Source organism: Mchenga conophoros, linkage group LG17 (genome assembly GCF_057382185.1).
Source record: "Mchenga conophoros isolate Kocher_MC1m ecotype Shallow Benthic linkage group LG17, M_conophoros_male_GT1.1, whole genome shotgun sequence".
Classification (NCBI taxonomy): Eukaryota; Metazoa; Chordata; class Actinopteri; order Cichliformes; family Cichlidae; genus Mchenga; species Mchenga conophoros.
Window position 1 is genome coordinate 23,311,048 of NC_140542.1, and position 26,135 is coordinate 23,337,182.

Consider the following 26,135-nt stretch of genomic DNA (forward strand, 5'->3'; position numbering starts at 1 on the left):
CATGGCTTATTTGTAAATAAAAAGTCTGAAGTGAGACCATTTGAAGAACAAGTAGGTACGCTCAGATAATTCAAAAGGAATGGGGTCACATTCTTAGTAAAACTGAGTAAAATAATGAGTAAACAACTGAAACAGAAGACAAAAATCACACAACCCTTTAAGTTTCTTTTATAATTTCACCTTTAATAGATGAAGCCCGCCTTGCCGTGAGGAAAGGCCACATTTGGTAACGATTGAAATCACCTACAAAAATAAACCCGCCTCAGCCTACGGAGAGAGAACACGATGAGACCTTCAGCCTCTCCTTCAGGTTTGCCCGCAGCTGTTGAACTGTACAAAGGCACAGAGATCGGGACATTTCAGACCGAGCTCCAACTGCAGCTCAGATCTGAAACCTTTACCCAGAAAACCCTTTAGATTTTTTTTTTTTAACTCAAGTGTAGAACAACAGAGTTAGCGTTGTGTTTTCAAGCTCGTCATAAACCTGAAAAGGTGTATCGCTTCTCTATAGTGAGTCTGGGTGAACAACAACAACAACAAAAACAGCATCACTGGGAAAAATCAGGAAGAGCTTCAACAACACAGGTCTTTGGCATTTAACACAACAGTTTGTGGATGTTCAAACCTCAGACCCAAGCGCACAAATCTGAGAAGAGAAGCTTCAAAACTGCTCAGAAAATTAAGCTTGTGAACAAATTTAGTTTAGTTTGTTTGGGTTTTTTCGTTTGTCTTTAAAGAACAAGATTTAAAGATTTAAAACAATGAAGTAATACATATTCTTACATGTAAAGTTCGTGAATGTTTTCTGAGCTGTCATTTTACACTATATTATCCTATATAAATTTATATCCAGTTTGGGGACAAAAAAAATACTAAAAGTGAAAATGTGAAGCTAGTTTCAAAGAAAAGCAAAGGGAAGGCTGAAAGCTCTTAAATACGCATGAAGCGTAAAAATATTAACATTCAACAGGCTTGATGATTTTGTGATGTTTTTATAAAGAATTAATCCAAATTAGCCTAACAATCAGAACAATAGTCAAATTTCAGCAACATCTAAAGAAATAAAACATATGCTAACAAGGAAAACAGGTTTAAATAGTGTAAAATGACAGAAAGTATAAGAATATTTCAATTAAGACTAAGGAGCCAATGGTTTGCACGCTATCAGACTCTAGGTATGTTTGAACAGCCTTAAAAACAACATCTCTGAATACATACAAGGTATTATATCTGATCTTCATACATGAACACTACTGGCCCAAAAAGCTTTCCATGACATAATTCCTCAGAAATCCTAATTTCTATCAGCAGCAGGTACACGGCATCTGAAAACTATTTTCCAGACGCTGTCCGACTGCTGTTTTATCTAAAATAACGCATGCTTTTAATGTTGAACAGCCCAGGATTGTTTACAGTAAGCAAAATATTTCACAGCCAACTCTGAGCGAAATCCTACGGAAGCTCACTGAGACCAAAACTTATTAAATGACCTCACAATCGTCGACTTCTGCCACACTATACTTTCATCAGTTAAAACAGAAAAAGAATAATAAGATTATAGTGTGTTAGATGTTAAGATAAAGTAGAGCATGTGATCGCGGTACACAGGAGAAAAAATTAAATTTTAAAAACCCGTTTTCCCTGAATTCAAAGTTAAAGTGCCCCAAAAATTAAATTTCATGCAAATAGTCGGGGATGATGTGTTTTAACAGCTAAAGTTGTTTATGAGATACACAAAAAGCAACAACATGGCTTCAAGATTCAGTTACTGTTTCCATTCAGACTTTCGCATCACTTTCAACTATAAAGTATGGAAGCAAAAGAGGGCCAAAATAATTGTATTTTGTTTTCTGAATTTGTTAACCTTGAAAAAGTAAAACCACCAATAATTAAAATTATATACTCAAAGTTTTCAAATGACATACTAAAAATTAATTAATATTAATTAATTAATATTTAAAAAGACCTCCAAATTTTAATTTCTTGTATTTACATGTAACCATTAAGTTATTAAATGAGTTTTGTCTTTGGAAATTACATAAAAGTTGGGAATTTCTACAAGACACTGAAAAAGGAATTTAAAAAAAAATGCTGATATTCTGAGAAGGAAAGGGTCAGGGTGTTTCAACTTTTACCAAGAAATGCTCCAAATCAATAGATACTACATTTCCCATAATCCAACATTTTCTAACATATTCCAGTTGGCCGCCTTCTCTTTTAAACCTTGCGTGTTAAAGTTTATAATGCTGGACTTTTGCCCATGATAACCCAGAGATTATATATAAAATTAATTCATTTAAATTCTAAAGGCCCTTTTTTGCTTCCATAATATTAACCCAGTGTTTAATAATAGAAGAAACTGGGGTTAAAACCCCTTTAAATAAAACCTCTAAACTATATATACTGTATGTTTTTCCCTCTGGTGGGATGAGGCCCCTAATAGATGTTTTGCTCCAGGCAACAACACAAAAAAATATCTTTGGTTATAACAAAAATAAAAACAAAATAACTCTATAAGATAAATCAAGTTTGACACAGAAGCAAGAGAACAGTTGGCGTGTTTGACCACTAGATGGCGACAGTCTCCTACAGAAACGCCCTGCAGCACCCTCAGTTTGACATCATTTAGTACCTGCAGCTCAAACAGCAAACAGCATTTTGCAACATAAAGATAAAATGCAATGAACATTAATGTTTTGACTTGTTTGTCCAGATTATTGACTGTTTTCTTTAAAATTACCCCCCCCCAAAAAAAAATAAATAAAAAAAATTCCACGCAAACAAGAAAAAGCCTCTTTGACTTTTAACTGATAGATTACATCGTCACAAAAAATATTGCATATATATATCACAGGTTTTTAAGGCCTTTTCTTAAGAAAACCCTTTTCTCGTTGAGCCTTCTTTTGCACTCTGATGCATTTCTTTAGTTTTTCTGCCTTTAAACCCTCATGTTTACTACAGTCCTGCGTGCCTTGATTTGTGTCCCACTCTTATTTTATCCTTAAGAGAGGTTTATGAGGTCAAGGCTGCACATTTTAGTATCAAGCGTATCAAAAAGTTGCGTTTTAAATGAATGCCTGCTGACAGACTGGTTGAAACGCACACAATGCCGCTGTTTTTCCTCTCTGGTCTCAGCAGCTATCAGCACTCACAGACCTCCTTTTCTTGCACTCATTGATTCGAGGAGCTCACGTGATGCAAAAAGTGAACAAGCAGTTAATCAAAGTGACTTGCGGTTGGAGGAAACCCCCGTCACGGTCCTCAAGGCCACGGTCACATTGCTTGTATGACAGTCTTTCCCATGTATTAGCTCCTCGTGCCATTTATCTTCCCCTAGTTTTTGTCTTTCCTGCATCTAATGTTTCTTTTCTACTTCCTCTGAACCGCTCAGTCAACTTCCAGAAACCTGTCAAATCTCCACACTGACCACATGGTGGGGGGGGGGTCAAAGTTCAAGCAGTTTGCTTTAGTCTATTCAGCTCATGGTTCACGAAACTCTGCTGGTGGTGGAAAAAACACAAAGGCTTCAGATCCCACCAGTTCATCTTCACTCCACATGAAAAAACAAACAGCGTTTTTTTTTTAGTTTTTTACAAACTGCAACCAAAACTAAACTACTTCCTGTTAAGTTCCAGTTAAGACTCATCTTATCGTTCTTTTACTCTTCCTATTAAAAATCTCTCTAGAGTTCCTGCATCTGTTTTCCGTTACATCACCTTTCATTTCTCCTTTCTTTCATGCAAACAATCTCAGGCTGGCTTTTATGGAGTCCTAAATGTGCCAAAAAATATGAACAGATAATTAAATTCCATATAAATGGATAACGAATATAATAAGAATTTCTTCTCAGATTCATATATTTTGATTGGACATGTTTTTGGAACGGATAAATCCAGAAGAACTCCAATCCATTTTCATTCTTTGTAATTAGAGCTATTATTATTGGAATCAGTATTTACTTTTACAACTACTGTGAGTTAAAATAACTCCATTTTATGATAATAACTTTTTTTTAAATGGTCTGTCATGCTCTGATGTTTGGATTTTCTGTGTCCTGCTGAAGTCTGAAAAAACTATTCTCAGCATCTGTGTCAACAAGCAGATTGTTGCTCCACCTCTACAATAAAACAAAAATAAGACTTTGTTTTAAAAAGAAAAACAAAAAGCAATAAAAAGCTTCACCCATATAAATTAAAAAAAAAAAAAAATGTACAGACCTTTAAAACACACAAGTTAAATAAAAATAATTCAACATATGGCCTTGAGTCTTTCACAAGTTCAAAGGATAAAAAGGTGAGGGAAACAAAAAGGATGAACTGCATAAATTATGTGACAGCAGGACAGAGTGAGAGAAGAAGAAGAAGAGAGGGATGGACGGCGAACAGGGAAGAGGATGAACGGATATGGCACAGTGAGTGAATCTTTGGTGTTTGCAGGCAGACGGAGCCGAGCGGGAAGCAGTTTGAAATCTTGAATCCAGCAACCAAAATTCTGTCTGTTCGTCTTTTTTATTTGCAGTCTCTTTTTTCTGTCCTCTTGTCATCCTTTATTATCCCTTCTTCCAGGTGCTGGATCCTCTCTCCTGATTCTGTGTTCACATCCCTCCCTCCATCAAAATGTACACCAGGAGATTAAAAATGAAAAACAAAACAAAACATCCCCTTCGTCCCTCTAGGGGGCAGTAGTCCTTTTTCAAGGAGGTTATATCCTCTTAAGAAGGCCCCCTGACCTCCAGCAGTGCCTCCTGCAGTCTCTGCCGGTAGGTTTCATAGCGACGAATTACTGCGTCCTTCTGCTCCTGTTCCTCCTTTTCAAGGATCCGCAGGAAGTTTTTCAGCTCAGGGATGGAGAAGGCATCCCACTGAGGAGAAAAGCAAGAAAACTTCGCTCAGTTCTGTTTTTTCCTTTTTAATTGATAAAGTATATGTCTATGGATGATGCTTGATAGTACAGTAGGAGTGGTTATTTCTCTTTTTATGCGTAGCATCCATCTTGAGATAACAACAATGGCACCTTTACTACTTTTTAAAAACATGTTTTTTAAAAAGTTTGTCGTAGAAGTTTCACTAGGAAAACAATTCTTTTTTTTTAAATAGTCAGCTGCTAGGTTTGAATATAGAATGATAACAATAATGTACAATGATAACTTAAAGTAAAAGATTTAAAAGGAACGGGGAAAAAAAGACTAGGATGGTGATTGCCAAACACTGTGGCCCCCTGTTGGGCTGTAAAGGTACTACAGAATTAATTTACAGTCACTTTCTTTGCCAGTTTTTGTCATTTTTGCTTAAAAATTGCGATTGAATATTTAAGTCATGGGGATATTAAAAAAAAAAAAAAAAAAAAAAAGGTACTTGTTCATTTTCTGCCTTTTTAAAAAAAAAAATCATAAACTCATAGGTTTGTTAAGAGCAAATGCTGGGAGATACTTGAGATCAAACAGTTTATGGCAGGTCAGCCTCAATAAGTAAATCCTCAGAAGATCTAAATCAAATGAAAACACAAAAGAATTGTGCATTAGAGTTTAAAGTTTTGAAATGGGCCACAGCAGCGTCTCGTTTGGGAATGGCTGAACTCGGAGACGAAAGAGCACAGAGGCCAGGAAGATGTCAATAAAGCTGAAATGTGGTGATAATCAGTGTTACCATGACTTCTCCCGTCTGCTGTTCTTTCAGGACAAAGCTGAGCAGGTCTGGGTCGGGTCCCGCCACCAGGCGAAGAAACAACGGCTTCTCAGCATCCGCCAATTTGCATGTATAAACTGCAAAACACACACACACACACACAAACAGATTTAATTAGTCTGTACAGTATGCACGCTGCATGCAACCACAGGCAGCTGTTCCTCTGTGCACATATAAATGGATTTGGCAAAGGATGAAAGGATGGGAGCGCCATATTACCATGCGGTAGTTTACAGGAACAGACAGTGAGGGACAGATTCTGTTATTGCCAGCAATGTATTTACATCTGCAAAAGATGTAGAAGGTGCTAGAGGCTTGATTATTCTGACATTCACATATTTCCAAACCTCAATCTGAAAACTCATCGGTTCGTCTGCTGACAGCAACCGAGGACAAAAGCCGATTTTTCAGGGCTTACGGTGTAATTAGGATGTCAGGGTAGTGTGTATATTCATTTACAGACCTCCTGCTTCATCAGTGTGTTCTCAGCCCAGTGACACTTTGTGATGTTCCTTCTGCAAGGTGCCCTTTAGCCCTCTGGCCCCAAAAGTATTGCTCATGTTTAACAAAGATGCAAAGTCCTTGTAAGGAGGTTGGAGAGTGCTGGGGGCATCGTTTCTTGGGTTAACAGCCAGAAGACTCTGGTTTCTACTCCTTTTGAGCACTTTGTGTTTTAGAACTACTTAGTTAGGGTTAGGAAAAGATTGCAGTTTGGGTTAAAACCCTCACTGGCATACCAGTAACCCTGCTCGTTAACAAAATCTCAAAGGAGTGACCAATCAGCATCACTTCTGCCTTAATGCATGCCACAGCACACACAACAAAGACCGGTTTTCTGACAAAGCAGTACTAACCGACAGCGATGAAAACAGTCTGACTCTGTGTGTCGCTTACAATTGCATCTTTTGTCTCTTCCTAACAAATTCTGCATATTTGTATGTTGACCATCATTTATTGGTTTAGAAGATTTACAATTTAAGGATTTCTAACTTTCAGAAGGGATTAAAATAAAAGCAAAGAGCTAAAGAAAAAACAGTGAGCAGAAGCAAAACAATTGAAGGAGATGTTTCTGCACCCTGTACATCCCTACAAGCTTTGGTTCAAATGATTCTCTTCTTTACATATCCAAGTTCTCCTCGACCACATCGTGAGTCGTCTCGTCTCAATTTGAAACAAAGTCGAAGATGTTTCTACATTTCCAGACCACAGTTAAATCTCAGACACTTAACTTTTCTCCTGAAACACCAGACAAGTTCATTAAAAGTCCTCAAGTGTCTGCAGTCAGGCGTCTGTCTAGACTCTGTCTTTTATTAGCTATACGTCTCCAGTCATGAATGCAAACCAGAACAGGAGCGTTTAAAGAAGGGGGAGAAAACACACAAAAACACTCTAAATCTATAAAAATTTGAGTTGAAATGACTCACAAGCTTCAAACAAGCATCTGCAGGTTGTGTTTATAGTTTTAAATCAATGCATAAGGTTAATAAACTGTCTTCTCCTCACTGAAAGACATCGTGTGACACCCAACAGCCTGTAACAGCTGCTCATTCACAGCATGGATGTGCGCTGTATTTATATCTGCATGTGTGGGTATCCCTGGTGAGCTGTTATAGTAGGGAGAGCCTCTGGCATCCAACATGAGGGTGAGGCCCACACACACACACACACCTCATACCGAGCGTGGCAATAGTGGCATGAAACCCCGTCTCTCACACCCAGTCTTACCCTGCTCCTCCCGCCGGTATCTCTTGTACAGGGCATATTTAGCCGGGTTGTCTGCAACTGTGAATTTGCTCAGCAAGCCGACGATCACCTGAAGACACGCGAGAAAGAAAAACACCCGTCAATATTACTTTGACAGCTCTTCTAGAAGATTTTTGTGTTGCTTTGTCGTTAATTTATTGCTTAAAAGGATAAAGAACATACAAAACTGAGTGAAATCAATGAACTTAGCCCTGTCTGTCTCTCGACTTCAACCGGTCTGTCATCAAATCTTAATTAACCTATTAAGCAGGCTGCAGTGTGTTCACATGTGTGTGTTTGCGTGTGTATTAACAACCTCTTTGACTGTGGTTTTAGAGCTGACATGAAGGGTGTTGGAGACTCCTTGGGGCAGATAGAAGGCCTCCCCAGCTCTTGTCTGACTTCCCTGCACCGTCATTGGCCTCCGCAAATCCATCTGGACCTTGATGAAACCCGTGTACACACCGCCCGCACCCTGACAGAGACAGAGTTAATGTTTTAATGTGGCCACTATGGTAGCTGCTACATGATCTCTCTAAGTGAGCCCAGTTCACCCAATAAGCCCAGTGTGACCTGCAGGACAGATGGCCCCAGATGGAGGAAGACTATCTTAATCTCATTACTCCATATGGGGCTGGGAGGAGTGTGTGTGAAGGTCACGAGTAGACAAAGAGGCCAAGAATGAAGAGAAGTAAAAAAACAAGTAGACGTCAAAGATGGAATGATAAAAAGACAAAAACGGGATGAACAAGAAAGACAAATCCTAAAGAATGAAGACGGAAATTGGACAGAAAAGGTGTGCTGAAACAGAAACATGCAGGCTTCTCATAGTGAAACTACCCATTCATCCACTCACTACTTAAAATATGCAGAGCAATCGGCTCTAAACTGTCCTGATGATCTATTAACTGCAAAAGTAACAAATATTCTCAGTTTTTTTAAAAATATAAATGAAAATAAACATTTAGACTTTTTTTTTTTTAAAGGATTGAATGTGAGCTCTGAAACCCATTTACAGACATTATTATAATGACTGTGGAACAAACTGACTGTGAAAGTTAAAGTTTCACGATGAGCATCTTGTGAATACACCCACTTTGAGTTATGACTCATTTCAGCATAAAATATTTTGGAAAGTATCATCATTATTTCCTTAATCAGTGAGTTTGTCTTTTTTCTCAGTTATAAAAAAGCAAAACAATGACAAGTAATTAACAATGGAGTGTTTAAAGGTAGCTCAAGTTCCCAACAGACTTTATTATCAACTGGAAAATTGCACAGATTAGCCTTAGACAACACTTTGTTTTAATCTTTATATAATGCTCTAGTAGTATGGCATTTGATCTCATTACATACATGCTGATTTGGGCATGAGTGACCAATATAAGCTGATATTATGTGTCTATGCAGCTTTTTTGTCCATTTATTGTCTTTATATTCTAAAAACTCATATATTCAAATGTATAAATGAATGTAAACTTTTTATTGGCCAGTTAAAATGTGATTTTTAGTGGACAGACTCAGTTATTATGTCTGGGCTCCCCTCTGAGTGTCAGACTAGAATCTACTGGCCTTTAGATGTGCCGTTTCCCATCTGTTAAGAGTGCGGTCAGCTTAACTCCTTGTCTGAAAATAGATGATTTTCCATGACTAAGGGAAAAAAACCTCAGGAAACATCCTCTGTAACCTGCCGCTCCTTCAAAAATGCTTGCATTCTTTCATGTGGTGCTTTAACGGCCAGAAAACCCCAGTTTCACCTGACATCTCTCATTTCTACTGAAATTCACTCTGAGTTGAAGTGGAGAGAGACAACTTCAGACACCTGTCACGCTGCCAATGAAAACACTGCGGGGCGAGAACAATAGCAGGAATAACATCACATCACTCTGATGCAAGCACTGAGGAATGCTGGGAGCAGGAGGGAGGCAGAAGTAACACAGCAACATTATAAACTTCAAAATCTGAGATTTAGAGCCTGCACAGCTCTGCAGGAGTCTGGAGCGTGGAACCATTAAGACAGCCCTGGTTGATGGGTTTTGTTTTTTAAAAAGGTGTGTTTGTGTGTGCATATTATACTCACCAGCGTCATTTTAAGGTGGTCTTTGGTTAGCAAGTTGTACTGCTCGATTCTCTGCCAGATTTCCTCTTTGCTGAACTCTGTCCGCAACTCTCTCTCCTTCTCCACATCCTTAGAAGAAAAGGGACAAAGAAGGAAAGGAAACGCGACATGATAAGTCACAAACCAGCCAGGACTATTAAAACAATACATCCTCTGTTTAGACAACAGCGGTGGGACACAAAAACGAGGGAGGGAATAATTCTTTCTAATCCAAATCAAGAACCAGCGTTTTATTTTCTGATTTTACAGGATGATACACGGCAATACTACAAAGCTGTGCACATTACTCTGACATAATGTACTGTATCTCTTGTTGGTTTCAAGTGGGTGAGACAACTTTAAAACCAAAAAGATCTCTTTATAAACAAGCCTTAAAACAGATAACCAGAGCTCCAAGGTGCTCAGGGTGAGTGTAGAGCTGCCAAGAAGAAGCTCTGCTTCTGCACAATCCTCGTTTCTGTTTAAGTTCATTAAGGAAAGCAACGAGCACCCCGACAGCTCGAAATGTGTAGAGTTTCATATTTTTCTCATCATGCAAAAAAATTTAAAAAAAGGATTCGAACAAATAAGTCATGCTAACATAAATCAAATCAAGCATTTTTTTAACCTCTATCATCTGATTTTTATACTATGCTTATTAAATTTTGATGATATAATCTGGTTATCCGGTGTTCCCAGGCAGAAAATGGATGGATAAATGAATAAATAAAGCTATTTAATAGTATTAAACCCAATCATATTTAGCCCAGTTTTATACATGCAACAAGCCAGCTTTTTTTTTTTTATTACATATCAGCTTGAGAAGAGTAAACTTGTTAAGATCATGTTTGTTGATATAAGTGCTCTGCAACAGACAAAATGTAATCCCCACTTATATTTGTCATGAATATATTTTGTCAAAATATACCTTCCTGTGAATATAAACAGGAACAGGTGTCAAGCCTCTGCTTTTTTATTTATTTTTAAACTAACAGCTCTGACTGGAGGGCGAGTACATGACAAAAACACCTTTTTACATCAGTGTAGGTCTCATGATAAGTGACTGACTCCTAATTTTAGACTAAAACATCCTGGAGGAAAGAGCTAACACTTCATGAGAATTGCATTTGAAAATATAACAAAACAGCACAAAAAAAAAAAAAGGAAAAAAAAGTGTTTTTAAGGAGAGAGACGTCTCGTCTGACTGACCGGAGGCCACGTGGACTTGAAGAGCATGCATAACCGATTCAAACAGCCTGTGATGTGTGTGGCATGTATGTTTGACAAGTCAGCCACACAACAGACCTCACTGTGAGAGTCGCAGATCACACATCAGCACTGTGGTTTTATAAATAACCCTAGAAGATAGGGGGAGGCCAGAGGGTGGGGAAGGTCCAAACTTAGGTCAGCTGATAGGAAATGTTCACAATAAAGACAAAAAGAACCAATATGAGAACACAAACATACACATCCAAACCCTTTTAATGAATCCTAAATGAGAATGCATTATATGTAACTGCAGGCTACGTGCGTAAAACTGTAATTCAGGTCACATGAAACAAATACGTTACATAATGGGTTGTAAAGTCAGGGATGTTGACCTCAGAGCCAAATAAAATGGTTTCTAGAAGCCTCTGAAGACACATGGCCGCTTTTCAGAGGTAAGAAAGTGATTCATATGTAGCTCAAATAACAGCTGTTACCCACTTTAAACCTGAATACTGATGTTTTGGAGTTATAAATGACCACGAGGAAGGTTTAAATGTTTCCTTAAACCTTTCAGGAAAGCCTCCATGTGTTACAATTGGGGCTCAGGGGAAGTACCCAAGCAACAACTAACATATAAGGGCTATAGACTGCAGTTCCTCTAGTTGCCACTTTAGGATAACTCTAAAGTGAATCAATATCCAAAGACTCCCATCTTAAAATGGCAAAAATATTTTAACATGTAAAACAAAAATCGTCTTATCCTCTAAGAGCAGCATCCTCCTTTATAAGAACTATAAGGGGGTAAATCCTATGGATGTTCTGCCTGGCCTTTGTGGTCTAACCGCTTTGACTTATCGAAAGCTCACTGCAGCTCATCTAAACTCTTTAAAAAGCCAAACATTGTCTTCCTATAATAAAACCAATTAATTGTGTGGCCGAGAACTTGACATCTTCAAATTTTAATGTCAAAAAATTATCAGCAGATTATAGAACAACGGAGTAAATAATCAGCTCCTCTCCACAGATGTTGTTTTTTTACTCCAAGTCACATAATTTTTTAAAGCTACAACTTTAAGTCTCAAAGCAGTGGATTCCAGATGTTCAAAGCAGAATTTAAACCTGATTTCTATTATTTTCTGTTTATATATGAGAGTGCCAGTGCAGATGCTCTAGACAGACTTTAATTCCCCAGCAGTCTGAGCTTACATGGGCATAGTGCAGCTCTCCGCAGCATCTATTAAAAACCACATACACACACACACGCACACACACACGCACGCACGCACAGCAGAATCTAGGCAGGCTTTGAAGGCACATACACCCTTATATGGATAACACACGCACACAGTGCTCAAAGTAAAGACAAGGTGCCAATACAGCATGTGCAAACACTGAGGTTTATGGCTCTGAGAAAAAACAGCAACGCCAGTTTAGGTCCGCGCTAAAGTGCTTTATGTTTAAGGATAACACTAATCTGACAGATTTACTTCTCTGCAGCTACATTTACTTTACTCTTCTAATGCATGCTTACCTGATTACAAAAGAAAATATGGGGATCTTTTCAGGGGAAAGCCTGGTTATGTTGAACTTTACAGTACACGCCTCTGAAGTCACCTCCTGACACCCTGTTGATCGTAATCTGTCTGTGTAATAAGTCCAGACACTGACTCATTGGGATTAAAGCAGATCTGATCAGTCACACAGGCACAGAAACAAAGTCACAACAGTTCGAGTCCCTGTTTCACAGATGCTTTCATCTACTTGGTAATACCTGTGTCTACCTGAGTGTCGTGACGTTGATTTTGACCTGCTGGGGTTTTTCCACCATCGGTCTCACCTTTAAGTGGTTGCTAGGTTAGACGAGTCAAAGCTTATTAGCAGGAAGTGACAGATAAGCAGATTATGTGCCATCTCAATGTGCACACGGAGAGGACAAAAATGAAAGAGAAGGTAAGATGTGAGTGGGGATATGATAAGAAATACTTCCTCAAGGGGAATCCTTCCTTCCATGACTCTGCAGAGTTTGTGTTCGTTTGTGGGAGATCGTGTAGGTCAGTAGATAACCCTGCTGATCTACATCAGCTGTCCTTACCTCATCTTAAATAGTCAATTCAATGCTTCCACACACCTTCCCTCTAATGTGTTTCCCGATAAAAGTCCTAATTAACCAGTTTAAGCAGAGAAACAGCAGGATTAAAGTGACATTAGTACGAAGCAGGCGTGTGTGTGAATGTGGGCGTGTCAGCTTCTCCACTTTGAGCAGGGTAGACGGGGTTAAAGGTAACTGGGAGGGAGACGGTGACCACAATCCAAACAAACAGGACGAGCAGAGCACAGCGGAGCTGCAACACAATGAGGTCATGGTCCAATTTAAGCGTGCAGCGAACACTCCCACCAAAGCTGGAAGAGCAACGCTGCACTGAAGGGACAGAGGAGAACAGAAAGAAGGTTTTTAAAAAGAGGTCTGCCATGACATTATTAATCACAATGAGTCAAAGAAGGACAAAAAGGCCTTTAAACATCAGGCTCCACCTTTATCACTTCACTGAAGTCTACAGTTGGTATGTGTGGGAAGTGATTTCAGTGTTTTCTAGGGAAGTCTTGATTCTGCGTCAATTCAGAAGACAGAAGTTTTAAAGAAGTGCTGAACTGCTTCTTTAGAAGTATTGATTTGCACTAAAAGCTGAATATTTTCCAGCTTTGTGGCCAAATTTGTTGGAATTTTTTTCAGACGAGTGAATCCTAAAGTCCAAGATCCTGCATTACTTGTTTAAACAGACAGGGCACCAATATATATTATTAAGTTTGTATATCAACATGATATGTCTTATTAATACTGTGAGTATGCAAGACAGTGTATTCTGTCCACAGGTTGAAAAAGACAAAAGCTATATAGAAACATGCTGCTAATGGAGCATAAATGAGGTTTGAGTGGTGGAAGGTGATAAAGGCAATAATATGCTCAGTTAAACCACCGAAAAGTTGTGGTTCTTTTAAGTTTATTGTATCAAGACAGGTGACGTATTTCATTCACGACAGGCTATTAAAATGCTTTCCAAGTACAAAGTGGCAGTATTTATATTTGAAGAATAATCAGTGCATCAGACCAAGTGTAAAAACAGAACTGAGTCAGCAGGGAAAAGGAAGAGAAAGGCTGTATAAAAGTGAGGAGACAGAAAACGAAGCGCGAACAGAGGAAACCCTCAAAGGGGAGAGTCATATCAGGCTTTATGTTGAAGTAATCTGAATGAAAACTGGTCTTTTGTTTTCTCTGGATCTTATCGCGCACACACCATTTGTCTCTGTTTAGCACCGTCACGCTCGTCTGCATCGCCTGTCTGTAAACACATGACATCACTGTGTGCATGTGTAGATAAAACACGCTTAGCTCAGACTAACACTGTGCACTTGTGTGTTAAAGGTGCTACAGGCAGACTAAACACAGTCATTCACCTAAACTGAACCTATATTTTAAAGGACAACAAAGACACTTCGAGTACAGCTGGGTAGTTTTCTGCCCTTGTCTTTGACTCAGATCTGTATGTTTGGGATAATTAAAGGCAAGTCCGTTTAGCAAAACATTGACAGGAGTTAACACCGGGACACTCCTCTATAGGTGCAATATATTACATCATTCTCTCAACTCTATCCCTCCTTTATCTTCAGTGGTGCTGGCGCTTTCATGGAAAGCTCTTGGACTTTTTCCAGATTCTAGAAGATTCTCCAGTATCTGTGGTCTAGTTTTAATGTCACCTGTGTTTTCCTAAACAAATTCTTAAAACTTAAATGAAAAAAAAAAAAGCAATAAATGTTCATTACAAGCTTTTAAAGTCTGATGGGACATCTTTAAAGATTTCATTATCATCTGAAAATCATCATGAGACTAAAGAAAGCGCCAAGCGTCACTCTGGAGAAGCTTAATCATAGATTGTTTGAAATTCTGTTTTATGTTATAAAAATGAACAACGAGCCTTCATTTCTTACTGTAAACGGTGTATTTTAAAATTAATTCTGCCTGCTTCGAGGCCAGCTTCACATTTCTGTACTGACTCGATGACTACAAATCATGTTAGTTTCCCACTAAACTGAAATAATTAACCAAAAGTCCACACGGTGAACACGTTTATATCAACTATACTTGGCAATAACTTTGCACACACAAAAAGAAAGAGAAACTAGCAGCAACTACTGAAATTTATTCCCAATCTCTCTTTTAAAGCTGAGGCTACTTTCTACTAGGATAACAAAACAAAACAAAGCACCTTTTATTAATTTCCCCCCTCCACAGCCTCCCTCTCTCTGTTACTTCCTGCCGATCCATGGGGGGAAGTCGAGCCCAGCCACACCTTTCCTCTCAGCATTCCTACAGTAATGCACGTGCACATGCATGTGCAACATCACTTAAATGTCCCACAGACGTCCTCATACTGTTCTTCTGTAACAGACAGGTCGTACGCACACGTTCCAGAGTTACTCGTGCATCTATACATGTTGAGGTATTTTTCTTTTCTTTATTTCTGTCATGTCTATGTAATATTACATTGTCAGATACTTATATTAAACATGACCAAAGCTTCAAGGTCAGACGTATGCAGAAGTAATCCCAGTAAGGGTTGGGGAGATTCAGACTGCTCTAAACAGTTTTTTTCTACTCTTGTTTTTATATGATGTCATAGAGTGAGGGGATATCCCCGCCTACCTGCTGTTCAAATCATCCGTTTAAGAGCTGAGATGATGAAGATTTGAGAAGCTGCATCAAGGCTACGTATAAGACAAATAAGGATTACTTTGAACACTGAAACTTGCAAAGCTGCTCCAGCAGAGTAGCTGTAAACCACAATTATCCATTTTCTATAACCACTAGCTATCATTCATTCACACTTTGGATGATTTCCAGAGCCTCGAGGCTGACAAAGCTGCTAGATGCAGTCTCTGAGCTGTTATTTTAAGCTTTGTTAACTCTTCAAAAAAAAAGAGTGAAAATATCCAGTGTTACTCCTCAACACAGCCCAAAGCTAAGATATTATGTACATGATTTATAAAGGGGAGGGGGAGAAGCTGCAAATAACACAGCTACCCCCAGCAAACTTTAGCAATTTCAGCTTAAATAAACAAAAACAAAAGAAACAAAACTGAAAAAATAAAGTTACTTTAAAAATGCTTGCCAGGTGATTAAACGTGTATCACTTTGACTCTCAAACTAACCTGAGCAACATTAGCTTTTTGTTGTTCTTCTGATATCATTAAAGATATTATTGCCTTTTTCTTGAAGATTCAAACGTGCTCAAAAATAATCCGCATTAAAATGAATGTAAAGATAATTACAAAACCTCATCAAAAGAGAGGAGAGTCAGAATATCATTAAATACAATCCAAACACTTATTTATAGACCAAAATCAAGTTGATAATAAGTAAAATATTCAGCTTTAACCTCAAATATAAAGTTTAAAAACAGGCAAAATATGAAATAAGTCAGAAAGAAGAGAAAATGATGTTATTGTCTGCATGCCAAGAGGTAAAAACCTGCAGACTAAATCAGCAGGACCACACAGAGACATCACTTCAGCACAATGATGTGAACCAAACTGGACCGCTGACAATGCGTTCTGAGTGCGGTCAGGGAAGTACACCATGAAAACATGTTCAGGACACACAGTTAAGCCTCAGCTCAATCAGCAGCCTGTGAGGAGACCACCAGGCCACCCAGAGATGGGAGAGCGCTCTGCTCCCAACACCGACAAAGACGTGCAGAAGATGGAGGAGGAACAGGGTTAGAAGAAAAAGCAGGGAGTGAGGAAAAGAAAAAGTAGAGAAAAAAATGAAATAAATCAAAACCGTTTCTGTCGTTAGCAGCTGTCATATTCTGACGCCACGTTTAATAAAGCCGAATCGCTTTTCTTCTCAGGCTCCGCTAACACTCAGGCTGTTGACACAGTTGCGTTGGAGATTAATACAACATTGAAAGCATGACGCCGCTGCTGTCTAACCGTTTGGGTCATCAGCCCAAACTGCTAAGTGCCTGCTGAGAAATGTTCTCATTAGCCTGAAAATGGCTTTCATTAACACAGCTACATACAGGGGAAGACACACTGCTGGGGAAAGACTCACACAAGCAATCGTGTCTATAACAAACCCTCGATCGATACAAATTAAGACTGATGTTGGAATAATGCATTATAATTTGGTCTATTCTGGTCTTGCCACACATGACAGCACAAATAAAATATATTTTTAGGACCTTATTATTCTTGATTTTAAGACCGTAACGATTCCCAGGAACACTGGCTGAAGTCGAGGCTTTGCACAAGAAGAATTGAGCAACAGACCCAAAGAGGTGTGTTCATGTGTGTGTTCATGTGTGTGTGTTGGGGGGAGGGAGTGAGTAAGCATGTGTGGGCTGAGATTTTGAAACTTCATAGTTCTGACCTTGGAGGAAGGCAGTGAAACAAACGAGGTGTGTTCGAGCCAAAGATAATGGAGAGATCCCCTCGAGACTTTTATTCCACTGAAAACAAACTGCAGATTACTTTCAATATCATTTTCAGTTATTATTGATGACTGAATAAATCATTTATCGCCTGACCCATGAACCTGATCAATATGGAGGGTTTTTTTTGTCCTTTTTTCACTGATTTGTTAAAATGTACTTCTGATTACTGATTATTTTATTATTTTTTTGTCATCTATTGGCCAAGACATTCACTGAAATGCCCAATCTGACAGGACTTTGTGAAATAGTCATCTATTGATTAGTACGTCTGGACACTTTTCATGTTTTAGGACATAAAAAAAAAAAAAAAAAAAAAAAAGCAAAATGGGAAAAAAAACAAAACAAAACAAACCCCCCCCCCCCCAAAAAAAAAAACATCCACATTTGGAAGCTGAAGGGTTGGCAGTGGTGTGAATGGTCTCACTGCTACAGTTTTTTTAGTGGAGTTTTTAACTGTAAATTAATTGGGTAGGTTTAGGTGATAAAAAAACAACAAATTATTTTTTCAAAAATGTTCAAATGCAATGGTTATCACCTTTTTCATAGGGTTCCAGGGGACTTGTACTCCTACGCTGTGGGTTAAACCTGATGTGCACCATCGCATCGACATCAACAGCCCAACCACAAATGTCCCATAAATGTAAACTTGCGTCCTACACCGCAGTGCTAGAAATGAAGCATAAGGGTTGGATCCATGCTGCAGTTACAAAATATGCTGCCTGTGTAAATAAATTAGTTTCAAAGTCACGCTGATTACAACGAAAAACAACAACCAGAGGACAATTTGTGATGTTGAACACAAACTGAGCGCTTTTTCAGGGCTCTCTCACATTTTCCCAGGGTTGGAGAGACCTTAATAGCTGATAGTTTTGGTTAAACTAATATAATCTCCTGTCACATTGCTTATCCTTGATTTGAATCAACAGTTACAGTACGGCCCCAAAAATAGTGTTATTTCTAAAAAAAACAAAAAACAAAAAACATTTTCATCCTGATGGTCATGAAAACAAGTTACTGACCGACAATAACAAAGCTAATGTGAGGATGTCTGATGGAGTTAAAAACCCAGACACCAATAAGACTTAAAAGTTTAAAGTTTACTGAGGAGCTGGAAGACTACAGGAACCCCAAACCAGTTTTCCAGAGTCCTACATCGCCAACTCTCATGCAAAAGAAACAAACAAAACAAACAAACCAGCCTCATTAAATCCTCTAATGAGATGTTACAACCTCTCTGAGAGCCACAGTCATAATTTAGACAAACACGGCCAAAGAAAGCAAAAGCAAACGAACACAACGCTGGCAATGAAGGTTTGTGGAACAAGGTTCGCTGCTGGCAAACCCCCCACAGCAGCCTCAGTCGAGTCACACATGAAGCAACAGGACAGCGAGTCAGTCATATCTGAAAACATGAACACTAAATCAGCCTCAGGCAGTCTAACACTCCTCCTCCAGGAAAGTTATATTGAGCCCCTGTTGGGTGTGTAAGCACACATGTTTATGACTTTCTGAAGATACTGTAGGCGTCAGTCTAATTTATACGCCCACCACGAGCACCATGTGACCAGGTACATTCCCATCACCACAACTGTGGTTAGCTTTGTGTTGTACTGTTGATAAGATGGATTAAAGTGAAAATGAAGCATGTTAAATAAAGATCCAGCAGCCTTTTCAGTAATGCTGTGCTGAATAAACAGTGAGATTTTTAAGCAGTGACACAAGCCAGAGTGTAGGTTCGCTGGATTCAATTTTAGTGCTGCAAGTGTGCTGGAGACCACCATAAATACAGGAATATAAACAGAGTTGGTGGGGAACAGGGAAAGCATGCTACAACCTGATCATGTTGGACACAGTGTTGGGACGATGCTATTGTTTTAGTTGTTTTTATTTTCTTATGGTATTATTCCTTCTCTTTTATATTTTATTCCATCATTGTTGTGCATTTTACTTATTTTAGTTGCATTTTCGTTTGTAAAGCACTTTGTGCAGCATGAGCTGTTAGAAATGTGCCGTATAAATAAACCTGACCTTGACTTTGATTAAAATGGCACAAAAGTCAAATGTGACGCTAACTAGCAGATATTAAGCCAATCAAACATGCGAGTTGTGGTGAAATTAGATTAGAGACAGAAACGAGGCAAGTCTTCGATGGAGCTACTTCAGATAATAAACAATAACAAGGTCCAGGGCAGACTCCACCAGATAACACTAACAGCTAAGCTCATATGAGAACAAGGAGTAGTTGAGTAGTTGAATAGTTGCCAGTGAAAGGGTAAAAGTATACAGTCTTGTAAACAATGGTTAAAAACAGGCTAATAAAGCGAGCAAAACATTAAAAATAAAACCCCCACTGAAATCCTTAGTGCTTAAGGCTAAACTATATCCATAATGGCTGTGCATATATTATATATTTATTTTATTTATTTATTTATTTATTTAAATACCAGCACACAGTGACTCACCTGGTTACACAAAGACTTCCAATAGTATAGAAATCGATAGGAAAATGTCATTCACCTTCGCTTCACTGTGACCCTACTAAACATTTTATGATGATGTCCAATGGCTCATTGGCAGACATGTCAACCACAAGTCGTTCAAGCTCACCTCTCCCTGGTCACATCCAACACTCAGCTTGGGTCTTCAACTGTAAAACATCCTAAGCCAATAGGTGCCATGGCAGAGGCTACATCCATCTTTAACGCTTCAAAAGGTTTGATTTGATTTCCAACGAATAGCTGAGTTTTGGACAATTTTGGCACCACTACAACTTTGCTGAAAATTGGTTCAAACCTAACAATCCAAACCTGCGAACAGTTTAGAAAAGTTTAGGAAATCACAGCGATTTGCTGCCCTGACACTGACCTGATCATTCAAGTCTGGCCATGTTATACGAGCGTCCAACAAAAGTGCATATCTGAAGGAAAATAAGGAAAAGCATATCACTATAATTCCAGTTTAAACCAGTTACACAACCTAGGTCAGGAGCTTGTTGCAATCATATCATTTACTCATATTCATAGTCATTAAACTGATTCATAGTTTGTTTTATTATAACAGTCTTAAATTACATAAAGTAGTGCTAACAATTGTTGTGGCAATACAATGGAAACAATGAGCTGGGTCTGGATGGGCATTATAGTGAAAGCAAACAATACCTGTGAGATATGCAACTCCAAGTGGATGTTATGATGAAGAGTGTAATGTTGCCCTATAGTTAGACCAGCCCTACACCAATTACACTATGGTGGAAAATCCTTTTTAAGAGTCTGAATAACTCTCCACCTCCATACAAGCGTACACCAACGTTAAATCAGCTAGAACACAGGTTCGGTTATAATCAGCAAAAACCCAAATGTTGAAACCACACACACCAAGATAATGATCACCAGACCATTTAAAAAAAAAAAAAAAACAAAAAAAAAAAACACAGACCGTGGAGGTTTTCAGTGTGACAGATCCAAGATTACTCTATTTCAAATGACACACAGGATGAAGGGTTACTTCACACACAAGTCTGTGAGTCTTCATACTGTCATCAGGGCTAAACCTAACGTTATGCATGTTATGGAGCGATGAGTGGGGCATATGGAAATTTACTGACAGACACACCAATAACACATCTTTTTTAATGAACGGATTACTTAGGTGAGGTAGCTCGTCTGCCAAGGATCAGTGATGAAGTAGTACGGCGTTAATTTACTTCAATACTTTAACGGCAGCAAGAGGAGAACTTGTTTTTCTATTGTACCAAGGGCAGCAGATGCAGATGCCGCAGGTCTGTTGTTTTGGAAAAAGAGATGAAAATAAGGACAGTTGTGCATGAATGTCTTGCATTTCACTCTGATGATAACGAGCAAATTACAGAGAATCAAGACACCGTATGCAAACAATGTTACAGTGCAGCATAATAAATAGAAACCCAGACTTTTACATGGAATTCAAAATTCAATATGCTTTATACTATGAAGTAAACACCCTACAATAATACAGAGAAAACCCTTTCAGATGGCCCTCTATGACCAAGCACTTGGTGACAGTGGGAAGGAAAAACTGCCTTTTAACAGCATCAGGCTCAGGGAGGTTCAGCCATTTGCTGCAACAGGTTGGGGGTGAGTTTCAGTTGTACAACACAACATGTTCGTATTAGGAAGTACAGCTAGTTGTAAACCACTCTAAGCTTCAGCTGTCTCAATATCTAAAATGTCTCTGAGGCAGCCATGATTCATAATCATTTTTATGTTGCACAAAATGTTTCTGATGGCCTTATGGGTTCAATTGCCAGTTTCTTATCACACACTGAATAAAAACAACAAGTTCACCTTATACATTATGGTCATTATTAGGGAGAGTTGGTCAGGTAGGTTCACTGGCTAAAAAGTCGAGCATGATGTTGGTCTGAAAGGGACATCTTTGTGTAATTACTCTCCTTTGTGCAGGGGACTGTTTCCATGCTGTGCAGAGCTTGGCTCAAAGAGAAATTCAATAAAATCCAATACAAAAAAAGATTTCTTGCCTTTAGCAACTTCAAAGCTTTATACACAACACTTGATCTGAAATCACAACCAACTAAAATGCTGCCTTTATTTCTGTTATATAAGAAACAACACTGCTCACTCATCCTGTCCTTATTCATTACCCGCCTTTCCAAAAGCAGCTTCTTCTTACCAAAACTGTAACCGTTAATTTACCACAACATGTGCAAACAATAAAAAATAAATAAATCCTTGTCGACAAGAGAACCTTCAAAACCTGCAAGAGAAGGCCATCTTCATCACATCAGCACACATTCTCTGAAGACCTGATACAATTTATCATTATTTGAGTCTCACTTTCTCCTTCTGCACATCAAAGAGGGCTCCAGACCACCTCAAAGTGTGCTGTGGTTTGCTGATAATGGTGCCCCGGAGATCGCAGCCGGCGTAACTACTCCCAGATGAGCTTGTGTGACTGAGGGGTGCTATCTGAGACGGTGGTAACAGCAGGGACCAGCCGACGCATGCTTCATTACTGGTCATATAAACACAGAGCAGACAGGGCACGAAAGCCCACTGCTCACTTTCTCACAAACAAGTATAAATAACGACATATTGTCCTGTTGCTTTTGCATCGTGTTACATTGATTGTACACTTTGGGATCAGGTTTAAGTTCAGGGGGAAGCGCTCGCATACCAATCCCCTGAGTTAAGAAATGCTTTTGAAAAAAAAATAAAAAATACACCTTTACATTGTAAGATCCACGTTCCATCTGGTGCCCTTTGACCCTGTAATGTGATGCTACAGGTGGCCAGTCTCTTCGCAGAGAGGTATGATAAATTAGTGGTGGCGGTGATAGTTTGTGATCCTCTTGACCACCTGTTCGGTGAGTTTGGATGATAGCCGTGCAGCAACGTGTCTGTTTCAGGCAGCTGGTTGTGTGATTCATCATTAGCCATGAGCAGGCTCACAAGTAAAGAGCAGGGTGAAAGAGTTATTGTGCAGCTGCAGCAGCTAATGATTATTTTTGTAATGAAAAAAAAAAACATATCTTCAAATTCAGAGGACTCATCTATTTTAGTTACTGATGCACTAAATATAGAGAATAGAGGAAAGTCCTCATTTGAGAGGATGCATTAATGCTTGATAAATGGTAACCTCAGTAACACCGGTTTTGTTAAGGGACACTTTATGCCCCCTACAACATCTGAGGGACAACAATGGGAGAAGTTTTTTTATTGCATAGTGCAGATGGCAATAAATAATGTGCTTTATTGCACTCTCCAATATGCTAAATATATATAAAGTCATGAAGACCTTTTTCTGATCCTTTTCCTCTTCCACTTTGTCTCCAGCATGCACGCAATCCTGACAAACACCTCATATTCTCCATGACGCAGGTGGTTTGATTCAAAGGCAGATTTATCTTATTATACAACACTGCTGTGCAGAGGACCTGTGTGTGCATGTGTCTGTGTATATAAGTGTGTGTGCTTCCAGGAATAAAAGCACTCTGGTTCTGTTTGAAGAGATAGCGAGGGCCACGCGGCTGAGAACAATATCACTTATGTTTCATTTGGAAAAGCAGAACATAAGAGAGGGCAAAGGCAAGAGTCTCATAAAAAGCTTTATATAACCTGGAGGCAATCAACAGAGATTGATCTCAAAGAACAATGAGCTGCAACACTACAACTAGTGATATCTTAAAGGGCAGTTTTTAGAGTTGAAGCAGTCGATGTGTTCAATTTTGAAACTACTCTAAAATAATTACAAGGCCCTCCTGCAGTAAAGTATGCAGAAGGGCCTTGTCAATTTATTTCTGTCAGTGTTTAAAAGCATCTGAAGCTAAGAATTCACCCTGAGGGGCCATTTAAACATAAAAAAGAAAGTCAGACAAATGCGAAGCATGGTGAAGACAGGTTTAATAGCATAGCTAGCAGGTCTCAAAGGGTTCACCATGTAAACGAAGGACATGGATTCCAGGTCTAAGCTTCCATAAAGTATGGGAAACCTGCCCTCACTTTATAATCTCTGCAAACACTTTCCACACAAATGTATGCGCTCAATCTGTTGCTTCAAGTCATATTGAATAGAACACCAAGGTGAATTTTTATGCTCTTTACGTCTAGTTTCAGCAAGCCCCGGCTCAGCTTGCAGCTTCACAACAGTAAAGATTAACCTGCTGTGGTCCTGAGGGAAATCATAAAAGTCCTAATGATAAACCCTCTGGGGAACATGAACCCTGTACATGTTAATTCATGGCACTCAATGCAATATCTGGTGGGACGTTTAAATCAAAACTGTACAATTTAAACCAATAATGCCCTGAAAGGCAAAGTCTGTAGATCCTGAAAGTCAGAAGAATCAATCCTCTGGGGAACATGACTGCCTGTACAAAACTGCATTGCAATCCATGTAATAGCTGTTAAAATACTGCACTCAAAACCATGAATATTTCCATTATTATAGCCTTGAAAGACAAGGTCAGGGGATCATGAATGTGAGAATGATCAATCCTCTGGGGAACACGATTTTGTAATTTTGTAATTTCTGTACAAAATATTATTCCAGGCAATCTAATAAGTTATTGAGGTACTTCCTACCCTGCAACTACATCATATAAAGGATTCACTGTGAACTTTACGACAATCAGCTACAGTGATAATCTTAATATCTGTCAAAGTATCACAAATAATATTCTGATCTCATGAAGCAGCCTTGAAAAGTTAAACATCAAGGTGATGACATTCTTCTTGGGCATGTTGAGCCTTCATTTACCAAAAGATTTAGTTCACTGAGATAGAAACACAATTTGCAGTTTAGAAACAACTTTCAGCACCTGGTTTTTCAAGTTGTATGAAAGCTTTGAGGCCTTCAATGTCAGCATTTACAAAACTGAAAGGAGACCTTCTGTTAACACCACCTCAGTGTTTACAGTTGGCATGGCAAAGCTGTGAGTCTAAACACACTAAAGGTTAACTGAGAGGACTTTAAACACAACTGCAATTCACACACAATCACATGATGCTTGATCTGCCAGATGACCAACCTGAGGTCTCTCACTGTGGCAGCTGAGGAAGTTATAATCACAGACTGACGAAAGACACGCCTGAAGTCCTTGTTTGTCTTTTCTTTTTTTTTCTTTTTTTAATAAAAGGATGGACAGGGCACTGCTTTGCTTTATTACTGTATTTCCCCAGCCCTGAATATTGATTAGTGATCAGAAAAAATCTATAATTTTTGCAGCTTGCACAGAAATAATAAATGATAAAAAAAAATAATGGCAGCCTCATTGCTATCCAGAGTTATTCCTGCCTGTTTGTGGGGTAAACATAATCATTATTGGTCTCCATAGTTAAGATTGTGTTAACTTGAGTATAATTTGGTGTTTTCACAACCACGGATGAAGGACTTTCTGAGAAAGCCTAATGACATGCAGGACATTGAGGTCTGCTGGTAGGTGGGGGTGGAAACGGCCACCAATAGATCGTTAGCAATGACTAAAGTTTCAAAATAAGAGCAAGGGGATTGCTCACTAGTAATATGGTTGTCTTGTTCTTTTGAAGAGATGAAAAATAAAAACTACGAAATGCAAAATGACTTGAAAAACAGTTGGCCAGCCTTTAATATGTATAGCCAGGCAGCACGCCAAAGTAAAGTCTGTGTGAGAAACACTAACCATGAGTTTAATCTGCATCTATGGATGTGGCCCAGTAGTCTTTGGCACGGTTCAAAGACAGCCAAGGACAAACCAGCTCTAATTCAAACTAAAACCTTTAGGACTTAATGGTCATGATATTGGACAAGAAGCTTAAACTGGGTACTCGTACTACAAAACCAAGAACTAGTACAAGCAACTGTCTGGACTGTGACAACTGTTTCAAAACCAAATGTGACAGCAGCAGAAAAAAAGGAAGAAGGATTTGCTGATGGTAGAATGACTTCTGCTAGAAAAAACAATTTGACATTACAATTATTTATGATGCAACATGCCACCAACTCTTGTGAGAGGTGGACAAGACAGCAATGCCAATGAAAAGAATTTAAAACAATCCTGGAGCAGCGTCAAGAGAGAAAGACTGACACAAACAGAACAAGTCAAGACTAAATCTGCAATATGGCTACAGTTAGTGAACTCCAACAAAACTTGGGTGGCCTTGTTATAGAAAGAACAGGATATAGAGTTGAGAACAGACCACGGTGACATACAACAATGATGGAGGAAGGGGTAATGGTTGGAGGAGGTGAGAACATGTTGGACAGACAGAGGAAGGAAATCTAGAGAGGGGGAATGAGAGAAAAGATGGATTGGATTCACACAGACAGGAAAGACAACACAGGATTAAAACAAAGGTGGCGTTTTAAAAATAAATCAGCGCTGGCCATCCACAGCAGAAATCACTGACTCTGTATACACGTTTTTATAAAAATCCA

The 26,135-nt window shown here is 38.9% G+C and overlaps 1 protein-coding gene across 1 annotated transcript in view; it reads right to left on the minus strand.

Annotated features, from left to right (window-relative positions):
• Positions 1-168: 168 nt before the first annotated feature.
• rassf3 (Ras association domain family member 3) overlaps positions 169-26,135 on the minus strand; it is a 72,881-nt gene continuing 46,914 nt past the window's right edge. The window contains exons 3-7 of the mRNA XM_085251314.1: positions 9,508-9,615; positions 7,744-7,902; positions 7,410-7,497; positions 5,646-5,761; positions 169-4,861 (exon numbers count right to left, since the gene is read on the minus strand). Coding sequence (XP_085107440.1) covers positions 4,712-4,861; positions 5,646-5,761; positions 7,410-7,497; positions 7,744-7,902; positions 9,508-9,615 — 621 coding nt within the window. The 3' untranslated portion in view covers positions 169-4,711. The remainder of the gene's footprint in view (positions 4,862-5,645; positions 5,762-7,409; positions 7,498-7,743; positions 7,903-9,507; positions 9,616-26,135) is intronic.